Source organism: Pocillopora damicornis, chromosome 10 (genome assembly GCF_964200805.1).
Source record: "Pocillopora damicornis chromosome 10, jaPocDami1.2, whole genome shotgun sequence".
Lineage (NCBI taxonomy): Eukaryota > Metazoa > Cnidaria > Anthozoa > Scleractinia > Pocilloporidae > Pocillopora > Pocillopora damicornis.
The window spans coordinates 20,755,809-20,769,577 of record NC_142679.1 but is presented as its reverse complement, the minus strand read 5'-3'; the positions used below and the strand labels follow the sequence as shown (position 1 = coordinate 20,769,577).

The 13,769-nt window shown below is 38.3% G+C and overlaps 2 protein-coding genes and 1 long non-coding RNA gene across 5 annotated transcripts; 1 reads left to right on the top strand and 2 right to left on the bottom strand.

The window, feature by feature from the left end:
- Positions 1–817: 817 nt before the first annotated feature.
- LOC113666716 (uncharacterized) lies at positions 818–8,973 on the bottom strand. Of its 3 annotated transcripts, none has more exons than XM_089185261.1 (4): positions 8,694–8,973; positions 7,025–7,215; positions 4,236–4,923; positions 818–4,007 (listed from the first exon to the last, which is right to left on the bottom strand). In XM_089185261.1, the coding sequence occupies exons 3-4, from the start codon at positions 4,906–4,908 to the stop codon at positions 922–924; spliced, it is 3,759 nt and encodes a 1,252-aa protein (XP_089041387.1). In that variant the 5' UTR covers positions 4,909–4,923; positions 7,025–7,215; positions 8,694–8,973; the 3' UTR covers positions 818–921. The 3 variants fall into 3 exon arrangements, with proteins under 3 accessions (XP_089041387.1, XP_089041388.1, XP_089041390.1); XM_089185262.1 differs by lacking the exon at positions 8,694–8,973 and adding an exon at positions 7,306–7,494; XM_089185264.1 differs by lacking the exon at positions 7,025–7,215 and having other exon boundaries at positions 8,694–8,744.
- LOC149039336 (uncharacterized) lies at positions 7,338–10,768 on the top strand. The gene is made up of 4 exons (XR_016180583.1): positions 7,338–7,443; positions 9,735–9,816; positions 10,012–10,098; positions 10,662–10,768. It is a non-coding gene; the product is annotated as an uncharacterized LOC149039336 (long non-coding RNA).
- Positions 10,769–10,782: 14 nt separating this feature from the next.
- Positions 10,783–13,563, bottom strand: LOC113666713 (dermatopontin). Its single transcript, XM_089185382.1, has 5 exons — positions 13,416–13,563; positions 13,036–13,292; positions 12,551–12,782; positions 11,876–12,022; positions 10,783–11,558 (listed from the first exon to the last, which is right to left on the bottom strand). The coding sequence occupies exons 2-5, from the start codon at positions 13,280–13,282 to the stop codon at positions 11,489–11,491; spliced, it is 696 nt and encodes a 231-aa protein (XP_089041508.1). The 5' UTR covers positions 13,283–13,292; positions 13,416–13,563; the 3' UTR covers positions 10,783–11,488.
- Between the last annotated feature and the right edge of the window lie 206 nt (positions 13,564–13,769).

Below are 13,769 nucleotides of genomic sequence, written 5' to 3'. Positions count from 1 at the left end.
TTTTGAAATCGCTCAAATACAGGACTTGGTCAGGTAAAATATTTTATTGATGCAGTACTGAGCTGGTTTGAAATTAAATTCCTCCATCTTTGGGGGAGCAAAAATGACAGTTATGGAAACAAAAGAAGCAAAATTTGCCACATGATACTCTTTGTCTCACATTTTACTGTAATTTGATTGGTTACTTTAAAAAAGCCTTGAAATCTGATTGGTTGTTTTGTTTTTAGTGTAGCCTCCTCATTGGCTGGGAAAAAGATGCGATTTAAAGCAAAAAATGGTGCGATTCGTGAATAAATCGCACCAATTAGAGCCAATCAGATTACAGGAACCACCAATGATTTCAAAATGGGTGTAATAAATAATGGTAATTGCACTGAGTGGAGTGCAATTTGGGCTGAAATCATATGCGTGATTTGAAATCACAAGTATGATTTCAGACCAAAATTGCACGACACGAGGTTCAATGCGGGTATTCTCCGTAATGATCTTTTAGCAGATGTAACAAAATGTAAAAATGTCTTTGAATGGTTTATCTACCACGGCGTCTAATCACTATTTTGACATGATGAGAAAAAATGCATGTTCTATAACATCAATAGAAGACATTTGGCCTTGAAATTATATTTCTTTTAGACCCTGTTATCGAGCAAGTTAAGAATTTATTGAAACACTAATTGGACACTAATCTGCTTTCCATAAAACACTTCGAACCAGCAGCGTACATGTAAACGGAAGTTCAACTCAACCATTGGATCCGCTTCGTCAAACGCAAGCGCTTTCGCAGAGAAAGATACTTAGTGCTAGACGGAAATCACTCAAAAGTACATAGGCTATTTATTCTTAATATTTGTCAGCACTGTTTCGAGAATTTTTCACTTTTGTAAAAAGCTATTGCTGTTCATTTGTCTTTTAAGTCTCTTCTTAAAATTGAAATAGGAACCGGTTAAGAGGGGGTTGTCGCTTCAAGAACTTTTTGACACGTCTCTTACCAACACTGGTGATCTGAGAATTACCATGCAAGGTCAAAGCTTTGACTAGACATTGCGCCCTCTGTAATGTTCTACATAGAGTGGCAACACTAGCATCGGTGACCTGGTTATTATTCTGATAAAGTTTGGTGACTGCACATGCTGCTGTCTGCAATGCTTGACAGAGACTGGCAACACCAGCATCAGTGACCTGGTTAACATTCTGATGAAGTGCTGTGACTTTACATGCTGCTGCCTGCAATGCTTGACAGAGACTGGCAACACCAGCATCGGTGACCTGATTATCACTCAGATCAAGTTCGATGACTTTACATGCTGCTGTCTGCAATGCTTGACATAGACTGGCAACATCGGTATCAGCGATCTGATTTCTACTCAGATCAACTGTGGGGACTTGACATGACGGTGTCTGCAATGCTTGACATAGACTGGCAACACCAACATCGGTGATCTGGTTATTATTCAGATAAAGGTTGGTGACTGTACATGCTGCTGTCTGCAATGCTTGACATAGACTGGCAACACCAGCATCGGTGATCTGATTATCACTCAGATCAAGTTCGGTGACTTTACATGCTGCTGTCTGCAATGCTTGACATAGACTGGCAACACCAGCATCGGTGACCTGATTATCACTCAGATCAAGTTCGGTGACTTGACATGACGGTGTCTGCAATGCTTGACATAGACTGGCAACACCAGCATCGGTGACCTGATTATCACTCAGATCAAGTTCGGTGACTTGACATGACGGTGTCTGTAATGCTTGACAGAGAGTGACAACACCGGCATCGGTGACCTGATTTTCACTCAGATAAAGTTTGGTGACTTTACATGCTGCCGTCTGCAATGCTTGACATAGACTGGCAACACCAGCATCGGTGACCTGATTATCACTCAGATCAAGTTTGGTGACTTGACATGCTGCTGTCTGCAATGCTTGACAAAGACTGGCAACACCGGCATCGGTGATCTGATTTTCTCTCAGATCAAGTTTGGTGACTTGACATGCTGCTGTTTGCAATGCTTGACATAGGCTGACAACACTGGCATCAGTGATTTTATTCCCTTGCAGAGACAGTTTAATCACGTTAGTCAATGGCAACGATTCTGCAATCGTAGCAACACATTCGTCTGCTATTAAACACGAAGTAAAGTCAAGAGAAGTCACAGTGCAGAGCTCGTTCTTCAGCACTTTACATATTTGTCTTAATCCAGTCTGTGTAATATGACAATCAAAGAGATACAATTCATCCGGTGCTCTACTTGATTGGTGCGAGGATGTTTGACTCCTCTCAGCAGTTCCCTCTGCACACGGCACGACGCGCCTAAAAAGATTTGGTCGATTACCTAACAGCCTATCAGACTGTTGAAACGTTGGTTGATTCATTTCATCCTGTTCTTCTGCATTCAATGTACTGACGATATCTGACAGAAAAGATATGGCCATACAATCCAGTCCTTCAAATTTTATGATTAAATCAAGATAAAAAAGCTGACTATAAAATCTCTTTACGAAATTTAGTGCAAATTCTTTGTCATGGTACTCAGCCAGACACTTCATTATTAGTGGCACTACGGAAAGCAAAGACTGAGCCCTTCGAATGAGTCCTCCGAGCAATTTGCGCATAAAAGCGTGGTCGTTTTGCTTTGATAAAATGCCAGACATAAACTGCAACACCATTCTTGAGGCATTTTCAGAGTAAGATGGAATTTCTCTTTGCTTCACAAAGCAACGAGCCGCCAAGTATTCCTGGAGAGTTAGGTGAATGAAGCAAAAATATTTCGTCGTTTCAGAAAATGATTTTCTAAACAGTGGACCGCAATGGAGAAGACCGCTTGCTTTGAGGCTTTTAACTTCTTCCGAAGAAAACATTTTCATGTCGTCAACATCACTGAAGAGATACTTCTTCTTTCGGAGCAAATGAGCCGCAAACTTTGACAATTTATCAAGCGTTTTCTCTGGGGGGGCTCCTTTCGTTTTGCTATGTGTTCTGAGAAACACGTTGATCACTTCCGAATAGATGTCACCCATGCTGACAGGAAGAGCATCAGTGTTCATCGATTCCTTTAATATGTACTCAAAATATGAGCACATAAGAAAACACCGAACAGGATTGTGGGCAAAGCTAACAAGATTGTCATTCTTTGTGATGTGATCCATTACAGCATTCTTCATTACTTCGTTTTCTCTGAAATACTTTTCAATGTAATTCTTCACCTGTTCCTCGGAAAACCCTGTAATTTCAACGTACCGATCAAAGGCAACTTCACCTGTCATTTGATCGCATTCATCAGGCCTTGACGTTATCATGACAACCGAATCTTTCAAGATTTTCCCTTTGATTAGCTTGGCGCACAGCGCTGCTACTGGCATTTTCTCTTTGGCGCTATTCGGATATCGGTCATCAAAATCACTAACGATGAAATTTTGTTTTGAATACTCGTCAAAGCCGTCTAGAATAATCAAAACATTTTCAGAATGATCAACAATGTACTCAAATAAAAAGTCGTCGATATTTGAGTGTTCATCTAACACTGAAGATCGGTTGAGGATCTCCCTCAAAGTAACACGCTTACCTCTCAGCAAACTCAGTTGACGAAAAGTCAGTAAGTATACGAACTTAAAGTCAGGCACGTTTCGATTACTTTGTGGTTGAAATAATTTGTTGTTAGCCCAGTCTCGAATTAAATTTTGGCAATAGACAGTTTTTCCAATCCCTGCCTTTCCAGTGACAAGTACAGATTTAGGATTCATGTCGTTGTTACGATCACTTTCAGAAAGGAAAATGTCTTGGGAGTGTTCGACTGGTTTTCCACTTCCTCGACTGTACTTCTGAAGTTGTTCCCCCCTTTCCATATCTAGGTCTTCAACTGGCTTTCTTCCATGTTGTATCAGAAGGCTGGTGAATATGTCATCTGTTCTTACCTTATTAGATGAGGTGGGAGAAGCTAAAGTGAGGAACTCTGTTTGCTTTTTAATCGATTCTTTCAACGCGTTTGTGTATGCTGAAGCAGCTGAAGAGGAAACCAAGAGTTGCGTTAATTTCATAATCACAATAGCGTTTTTGAAACTGCTATGGTTTTTATGTGTCAAGACCAAGCTCCAGTCGTTATTATTTTCAAAGTGTGTCCATTTAACTTGCATTGTTTAATTGATTAATTGAGGATTCAGAGGTTAACACCTTATGGCTGATGCAGTAAAACATGATGCCGTGCACAGATTTAACTGTTAATACAATATACCTTTGTCTCCTGCTTTCTTTATAGGGCTAACGATTGCTTCCTTTAATTCATCCAGGCTTTTTTTGATGCTGACTTCATCCACTACCCACTGTTTAAGAAGCTCTTTAGAGTGTTCTTCGAAATCAGGGTCTATGCATTCCTTTTTCAGATCATCAATAGCACTTTGGTAACCAGCTCCTCTCAGTCTCACCAATGCATCTTGGATGTCTTTCCAGTATTGATTGAATGTTGGGTCATCAACCGAGGCCTCGCTGGCATGACCATAAACTGTGTTTCTGTAGCACTTGATGCGAACGATATCTGCCTCAAGGGTTGTGTCTGTTGCAGGAGGAAGTTTATCCCAGCCGCTAGCTGGAGGAAGGAGACCACATATATTCCTCAGCAAAACCATCAGTAGAGTGATATCGAAATTCTTTGATGAAACTGCAGATTTGTTGGCAGGATATAGTTTTCCCCATTGGGTAGGATTAAGAACACCTTTCTTTCGAAGTGATTTTAAGACTGCATGAACTGGAGGACTTGACAAAACTGCGTTCAGGTCTCCTGTTGGTCGGCTCTTGTCAAAGGCGTCTCTTAAGGCATCTGAGCCAGCATCCACCAGAAGCCTGCATAACCGGGCGTAATTGGCTGTCTCTTTTGTCGAAGGAAACGAAGGTGCTGCGGCAGTGGCCATGAAGAAATACTGGATCTTTAATCAATTAATTGAACAGAAGTGAAATTAGTCAACATTTAACGTTGAGATAACATGTATCCAATTACTTAATTACAAACTGTTATCAAATCTGGACACGAAGTGAATTTGGCATATGATTTTCACCAGGCGAGGTAATTTTAAAATGTTGTGTGCTTGATAATTTGGCATTTTACTTATTTATTCCATGAAATACCATCCAAAACATAAATTCGTTTATTAAATAATCAGCTTGGATTCAACTCCGCCTCAAATTATTTGTCAGGAAGAATATTGAACGATCACCTCACTATTATTATAATTACCGATACGTCTGAAGACTTGTTTATTACAGATTTTACTGATGCTACTTTTCAATATTCCTTGAACACATCTAAACACAGGTTACTAGTTTAAGTTGCCCCAGATTTGTTTGGTTTTGTTTTGTTTTGTTTTGTTTTTGGTGTGTGTGAAATTTTGCTTATGATAGTTTTTATACTCTTCGGTCTCGTGATTTGTCCGATTGCGTGACATAGCAAGGCAAGAACTAAAGTAAGCATGGATACCTTTTACAAGAGAGTCGAAGAAAGCGGGAGGCGAACGCGCGCGAGGCGAACGCGCGCGAGGCGAACGCTCACGAGAAGCGCGTTAGGAGAGTAGTTTGTAAAACCATACCGCTCCTTTCTTCGCACTCGCATTAGTTTGCTAACACTCGCCTAAAAAGGTGGCCTCACTTAAAGATCATTTACTTCAAATGAAAGTAACTATGGACGTGAAAAAAAGGAAGAAAAAAGGAATTGTTACGCAGACTGCAGGCATACAATAAACGTTCTCAGATGACTTCATAATTATGTAGCTTGTAAAACCAATGGTCATTCCCAAGATAGACTAAGGCCAATAACTCTCTTTATCCATGTAATATCGTAAAAACAATTGGTTTTCAACTTAAATTTCAAAAGCTTACTGTCTTGGCAGCGCGATGGCAACATGTTGAAAAAATCGATAAGGAAGTCAAACTGAGTTCCTCACTGTAGCTTCTCCCACCTCATCTAACTTAAAGGTAAGAACCGGTGACATCTCCATTTTTCTGGTACGACACGGAAGAAAGCCAGTTGAAGCCCTTGATATGGAAAGAGAGGAATGACTGCAGCAGTACGGTCGAGTAAGCGGAAAACCAGCCGAACTCTCTCAAGAAATTTTCATTTTTAAAACCGATTGTAACCGTGACGTATTCAACAAGATGGAAAAATTAGTATCCAAAAGAAGAAATCTCAAAAAATTTTGAAAGCAAACGGCTAAAGTCAATTTGTGTTAATGTCTCAATTGTGCTTTAATCAAACAGTGCGAGCAAAAAAGTTTACGCGATATTTGCTAAATGGCAAACTGATCGTTAAGTTGTAAAGATCCACAAAGGGTTAAGGGAACAATGGAACTAAACTATCTTCAGTTTGGATTGAGGGATTATGGAAACAATTGAAAAGAAAATGGTGTAAGTGGAGCATTTAAAGTAACATTGCTTTCATGCTGTTTCTTAATTAAGAACAGTAGTATACTTCGACATTTAAACCAGATATTTAAGGATTTTAAACCAGGCAAGTACTTCAAACATCAATGGAGCAAAACTACCCGGAATTGAAACGAACAAAACTGCCAACAAAGGGTTTTTAGTATGTCGATATTGTAATTGGATACGCTTTGATCTCTTGGTATTTTAGTTACCAAGGCATCATACTCTGTATATTTATTGTTTTGGTAGGCACATGATCAATCAAACCCATATAAATTTTAAGATAGGTTTTGTTCTCACGAGGACCAAATTAAACGATTTTTCTCGTTTTATTTAGAGGGAGCTCGATAAAACTCAGTCTTAAACTAAATCTTAACGGTATCAAGATACTTAAGTGTCAGCGAGCCTCAACATTCGATGTAAACATTCACGTTTTAAGTTATGATACGGAAACCTTATTGCCATGGCTTCACCATTTTTTTCACGAAATAAAAGTCAAAGTATTACTAATGCCTAACTCAAGAATCGATTTCACGATTTCAAATGACGAAAGATCAGAAAAATATTGATCTTCCCTCGGAAATAAAACGTAACCAGAGATGAATATCTTACCTCTTGGGTTGTGGACCTGATCACACCATCAACAAAGCGCTCATTAATCCATTGTCCTCAATAACCAAGTTTTGATCCCTGCACAGGTTGTAAATCGCTTTCAGCCAGTCTCAAGAGCGAATGGTTAGGAAGACAATCAACAAGAACTAGGATACAAGCTAGATCAGTTTTCCCAAGCCTCTCTATTCCACCTGAAACAAATAAAACGACGCACGCTGAATGCAAAACATGCAGTGTGTTCTTAAGAAGCATCCAGAGACTTTCAGTTTCGCAATCCTAACCTTTTGCCCTCCTCTTTCTATTCCTATCATTTATGCCAAATGACTCAGCAGATGACAGATGGCTTCAATTATGAGGAAAGCGCTTTGAGAGTAATCCACTACTCTCTGGTTCCATTGCACACCAAAACAATCTATCAGGTAGCTTTAAGGTTTTACGTGTCATTTTGATTTAAAATATCAATGAAACTTAAGTTGCGGAACTTTTCAGAATAAGTCTGATTAACTTGCGACAAATTAACTTCATTCATATTCGAATAATTGGTTGTTTGTTTAGCCGAGCGTGATCTTAGATCTATCAGTTTATTGTGTTATTTTGATCTTGATTTTTAAAAACGGGTATTCATGAATATCATCAAGTTATCGCACATCACGCAAGGCCACTAAAGTGCGCCAGAAAAACATAGTTAAGTGCTTTCGAGAAAAACATCATTAAGCTGTAATCTGAGATCCACAAAGGGTTAAGGGAAGAATGGAACTTAGGCAACTGTAACTGGGAAATGGGGAACAAATGGGGGATTATGGGTATAACTAAAACGCAAATGGTGTCGGTGGAGCATCTAAAATGGAATTGCTTTCAGATTGTTTTTAAGAACAGGAGTATTCTTCGATATTTTAAGGCGATCTGCAAAAAGCGAGGTTGGTTGCCACCGCTTGAACGGCTTTTAAAGCTTTAAGCCAGGCAAGTACTTCAAATAACAATGGACCAAAACTAGCAAAACTACCGAATTGAAACGAACAAAACAGCCAACCGATTATGTAGGGAGACAATACTCTGACGGGCGGAATAAGCAATGCAGGTTAGATGAAACAATGGTGGAGTTTATTCTGTTTTTACTTTATTCACCACGGAAGGAATTGTAATTAAGACTAAATTGTGAGAACTTCTTAACCTACAATCTTTCATCTAAACTCAGATACTTAAGTTAACTTATTGTGTCGATGTTGTGACTGGATACGTTTAAATCTCTTGATATTTTAGTTGCAAGGGGCATCATGCCCTGAATATTAGTTATTTTTGTAAGCACATAACTAATCAAACCCATTAAATCGTAAAAGTTGATAAGTTTTGTTCTTAAGAGGACCAATTTACGATGTTTCTCATTTCCTTTGGAGCATGCTTGATAAAACCCAGTCTTTTACTTCAATAATAAAGTATCACGATCCATAGTTGTCAGTGAGCCTCCACATTCGATGTAAACATTCATGTTTTAAGTTATGATAGGGAAACCTTATTGCCATGGTTTTCCCATTTTTTTTCTTCACGAAATAAAAGTCAAAGTATAACTAATGCCTAATTTAAGAGTCGAATGTCATTGCAAATTACAAAAGATCAGAGAAAAATCGATCTCCCTTCGTAAATAAAACTTAACCAAGGATGAATATCTTACCTCTTAGGCTGTGGAGCTGATCACCCCCACCTACAAAGCGCTCTTTACTCCATTGTCCTCAATAACCAAGTTTTGATCCGTGCACAAGTTGTAAATCGCTTTCAGCCAGTCTCAAGAGCGAATAGTGAAGAACACCGTCAACAAGAACTAAGATCCAAGCTGGATCAAGTTTTCAATCCTCTCTAATCCGCCTGAGACAAATCAAATGACACATGCTGATATGCAAAACAAAACAGTATGTTCTTAAGAAGCATCCAGAGACTTTCAGTTTCGCAATCCTAACCTTTTGCCCTCCTCTTTCTATTCCTATCATTTACGCCAAATGACTCAGCAGATAACAAAACGCAACACTCAATTTTGTTTTGATTTTGTTTGAAACAGCTCAGCTCCTTCTAGATATAAATCTTTAGAACGACTTCAAACGAGAGCCGTAAGAATTGTACTGAAAGATAGTAATCTTAGTCACCATCAGCCGGTTGTGCCAATTAAGTTGGAAGTCCCTTAAGGCGCGTTCAACCAACAATGCACAATTTAACTTCTGTTTATAAGTGTCTGCATAACATTGCTCTAGATCTTTTTAAAAGTTATTTTATCAAGTCTTCAGATGTTTGTTCCACTAGGCGTAATGGATTGGATATATTAATTCCTTAAAATCCGTAAAGAATCTGCCAAGAAAGGAACATTTTATAGTGGAGCCCAGGCTTTCAATGACTTGCCACCGCATCTAAAGGAAGTTGACTCTATAGTGATTTTTAAAACACAGCTTAATGATAATAATTTTTTAGAGTTCTGGTTAAACGTTTGGATTTTTTTTCTATTTACTTATTTAGTTATATACTTCTTAGCTTTTATCCATCGACATTGTACATAGTGTTTACATTTTTCTGATTGTTCATCTTCAATAGTTATGTTTTTCCTTAATTGTTAATTTTTCAGTTGCCCAAGGCACCCGTTTATAACAGCTTCAGCTGACGGGTTTACCTTGTTTAAATATGTTTTTACTATTATTGTTATTATTAATACCTATTTTTTTGATAACAGGATAGCTTTCAATTATGAGGAAAGTGCTTTGAGGGTAATCCACTTCTTCCTAGTTCCATTGCACACCAAAACAATCTATCAGGTACGTATAAGGTTTATGTGTCATTTTGATTTAAAATATCAATGAAACTCAAGGTGCGGAACTTGTCAGAATAAGTCTGATTAACTTATGACAAATGAACTTCGTTCGTATTTAAATAATTGGTTATTTGTTTAGCAGAGCGTGATCTTAGGTCTATCAGTTCATTGTGTTATTTTGATCTTGATTTTTAAAAAGTGGTTATCATGAATATCATCAAGTTATCGCACATCAGGCAAGGCCACGAAAGTGCGCAAGTCACGAGGACTACGAAGAATCCGTGAGGTAAATAAATTCTCTTTCATATAAGGACTGTGAGACAATTTGCAATGTTAACAACTCAAATGAGGTGTCATATGATCTAAATTGAGTAGCTGCAGCGAAGTAACTCGTTGCAAAAAGAAAATTTTATACAGCACGTTTTGTTATCCATTACGGGTGCCCATTTCCCCTTTGCCACTTTTTTTCAAAGGAGAATGAGTTTGAGGCAACAAGATCTCTCCTCCTTAGAGGCCTCATGGGAATGATGGAAATATTTCTCCAGTCCACATCAGTGGCTCATGTTAGTGGCCCAAATACCTCAGAGACCCTCCCCCCCTTGGTTTTATTGTTTCCATTGTCTCCCGCTTTCACGTAGTTATTTCTGATTTTTTTTTGGTCAGATCTTTTTTAATTCTTATGAAGTAATTCCATGTAAAATAATGGTAGCCATAAGGGGTCATTGAAAATAGCCTAATTTAATTCACACCCATAAACTGAAAACCAAAATAAATAAATCAGGTTCAAACAGGAGAAGTAACAGGGTTCGATATAATATTGTGGTAAAGAAAGTCTCTTTTCCCCTTAAGGTCATCTGTTGAAAATATTAAAAAAGGAGATGGCAGCATATAGACTTTCATGCGGTATAAACCTCCCTCCCTTTCTGCCAAACCCAGGTAAGAGATGCACCAAAAACGTAGAATCAGAAACTTCGAAGGTATTAGCAAGTTTTTATTACGAAACTCGAAGCTTAGCTCACCTTACATTTACCCTCAGTTATTAAATCAAATCGATGAAGACAATCTAATGAAAATACTTCTAAAGCCGGCACAGTGATATTCCTAATCGCAAACCTACGACATTCTTTCCTTTTCCTTAGCCGCGCTCAAGAGTATATAATAGCGTGTAGACTTTCATTCGGTATAAACCTCCCTTTCTTTCTGCCAAACCCAGGTAAGAGATGCACCAAAAACGTAGAATCAGAAACTTCGAAGATATTAGCAAGTGTTTATTACGAAACTCAAAGCTTAGCTCACCTTACATTTACCATTAGTTATCAGATCAAATCGATGAAGACCATCTAATGAAAATACTCCTAAAGCCGGCACAGTGATATTCCTAATCGAACACCGACGACATTCTTTCCTTTTCCTTAGCGGCGCTCAAGAGTAACTTAAAGAGCCAAACCTTATAAAGGAACCTCTGATATAATAAGTCTGATTTCTAGGAGCTCACGTCTATACCCTCTCTACCTGAAGAAGTTCGTGTGATGATTTTATCTCCCTCTGTTTCGGCCGACAAGAGAACTATTTTTATTTCATTGGCTTATAAAAAAAAAACCTTATAAATCATATCTATTTTAAAATGCCCTGCGCTTGATCCCTTCTGATGTGGTTTCTTATCCGTCTGAAGTCTTTCATTTCTTTTTCCACGCCATGCTTGATTTAATTTTACAGATACGAAACTTCAAGCGACGATCACTGTAACTAAAAGAAAAAAAAACAGTGTCTTCAAAAAAACGCGTTACTTGAACGTGAAAAAAAAAAAAAGAAACATTATTCAGTCATGAGGGTCGCAATATGAATAAATGGGAATAAAATATGCTTTGTTAAAAAAAAAAATTAGACTTCTAATCACTACCAACAGTTCGATTTTCACGAAAGGCTTTGTTTCCTAGAAATGGAACATTATACTGCATAGTTTTTTAAGTGCAATGACGCATAACCTGAATAATACTTAAATAGCACCTTTTAATAATAATGAAAACCCATCATTGTTGAACGTAAGAAAAAAGATTACAAACCTCGAGCTGTGGTCACTGACCACACCAACTACGGTGTAACCCGAATGAGCTCTATAGTTCAAAAGTCCTCTGTACACGTTTTTGTACCCCGTGGTCTTGCAGAATCGACGTTTGTAGCCCTCCACGTGACAGCAACGGAATTTTACTCTAGAAAGAAAAAAATGGCATCAAAGATCTTAATGTATTATAGGTCTAGACGAGAAGTTGCTTTTTGTCTTTAGTTTACATCGCTCCTTGTGTTTGAATTTTGTCTTACATCTTTGGGTGCATTTTGAAAATTTTAGCCTGAATTTTTAAGATCTCCTCCATCGTCAAAACGATTTGGATCATTGAGGAGGGAATGAAGGAAGCAAGCCAAGAAGCTTTCAAATGCAAGACTTACAGGTTGAAATGAAGTCGACGTTCGCGAAGGGCTTAAATTTCCCGTTCAGGTTCGTATCTCAAGTCTAAACATGTTTTGCTAAATTTAATTTCGTCCCCTCTCTAATAATATTTCTTCTCATCTCGTGTTATTGTGGTATTTTATTTATTGTTTTTGTGAGGAGCTCTTAACCTTGTCCTAAAACTTTTTTTCTGCCGAGGAAACGTTTTTTTGTGAGTGATTTATCCATAAGGAAAATTAATTGAGGACATCGCCAAAGGAAAATAAATAAATAAAAAAATAAACCTAGGTACCTGCGATCTTTAGTGACCGTATTGAAATAGCTCACAATTCCAGTGATAAATCCATGCGACTCACACGTGAAGAAAAAATCGGAGGAACCTGTCTTTCCGTTCGGAAAAAAACCAGACCAGACGCAGTCTTCGCTTGCGCGGTAAATAGCAGGAGCAAGGTTACAGCGGAAATGATGAATGCGATCCTTCTGACATTTTCGAAAAACACTAATCCACCAGAACATTGAATAGCCTAGTATTAAGATATAAGGCAAGTTAGCAACAGGTCCCTTTTCAGAGAGTTCAAACATAACTATATTCACGGGGCAAACAAAGGGTAAAGGCGAATTCCACAGCTTTTGATGAGCTTTAGAACGAGTTAAAGAACTTTACTCAACTTCAAGTGCCATTTCTGTCATCCAAAGTAATAAAAATGATAAAGATAAAATCATGCTCATAAAAAAGATGTTGCTAGTTCGGTAGAATAACAGAGTTTGTAGTCTTACTGTTAGGGCAATACGCGCGGAATGACTGCTGCCATGCGTTGGACCATCTCTTTGCTTGGCCCCCAATCGTTAACGACGGAAGAAATGAGTTGCAAGGCTGCGGCGGAGGTGGCGGTGGCGGAGGCGGTGGCGGTGGAGGCGGGGATCGACGCCGTCGACGTCTCCACGCAGTTGCATTATCTGTACAAAACAGCAAATCCATCCCCACAATCAACAAAGTAAGAAGAACCAACTTTTTTCGCAACATGATCACCGAGCTGAAAATAAAGGAAAGAGTGCAATCACTAGAACCCTAATCAAAATCTAAAGGATACTCCCGTCATCAATGGGTTAGCCCCTGATGTATAACAATTCTGATGATCTAGAAAAGAATGACTTACTTCAAGTTGAAACTTCAAAGCTTTGTGTGACCTTGAAAACGCAAGTTGTGTGAAAACTGATAGGTTTCGAAAATGTCCTTCTAGCGCTTTGGTATACAAAAGCGATGAAATATAAATTCTGTTAGCTAAATATATCTGCTAGTGAATTACGTGTCAGAGCCTGAGGGCAAAACAAGTTTACGAAACAGTTTATCATGTTCAAAGAGTAAACTTTCGCATAAGGAGTAATATTCTTCCGTTAGTGCCAATGATCAAAATAAAATCACCACAAAATTTTAAAATTTTGATAAATTTGAAAAGTACAGCGGCAAAAAGGATATTCAGCGTTTGATCAGCTCTATTATAGTGGGAAAA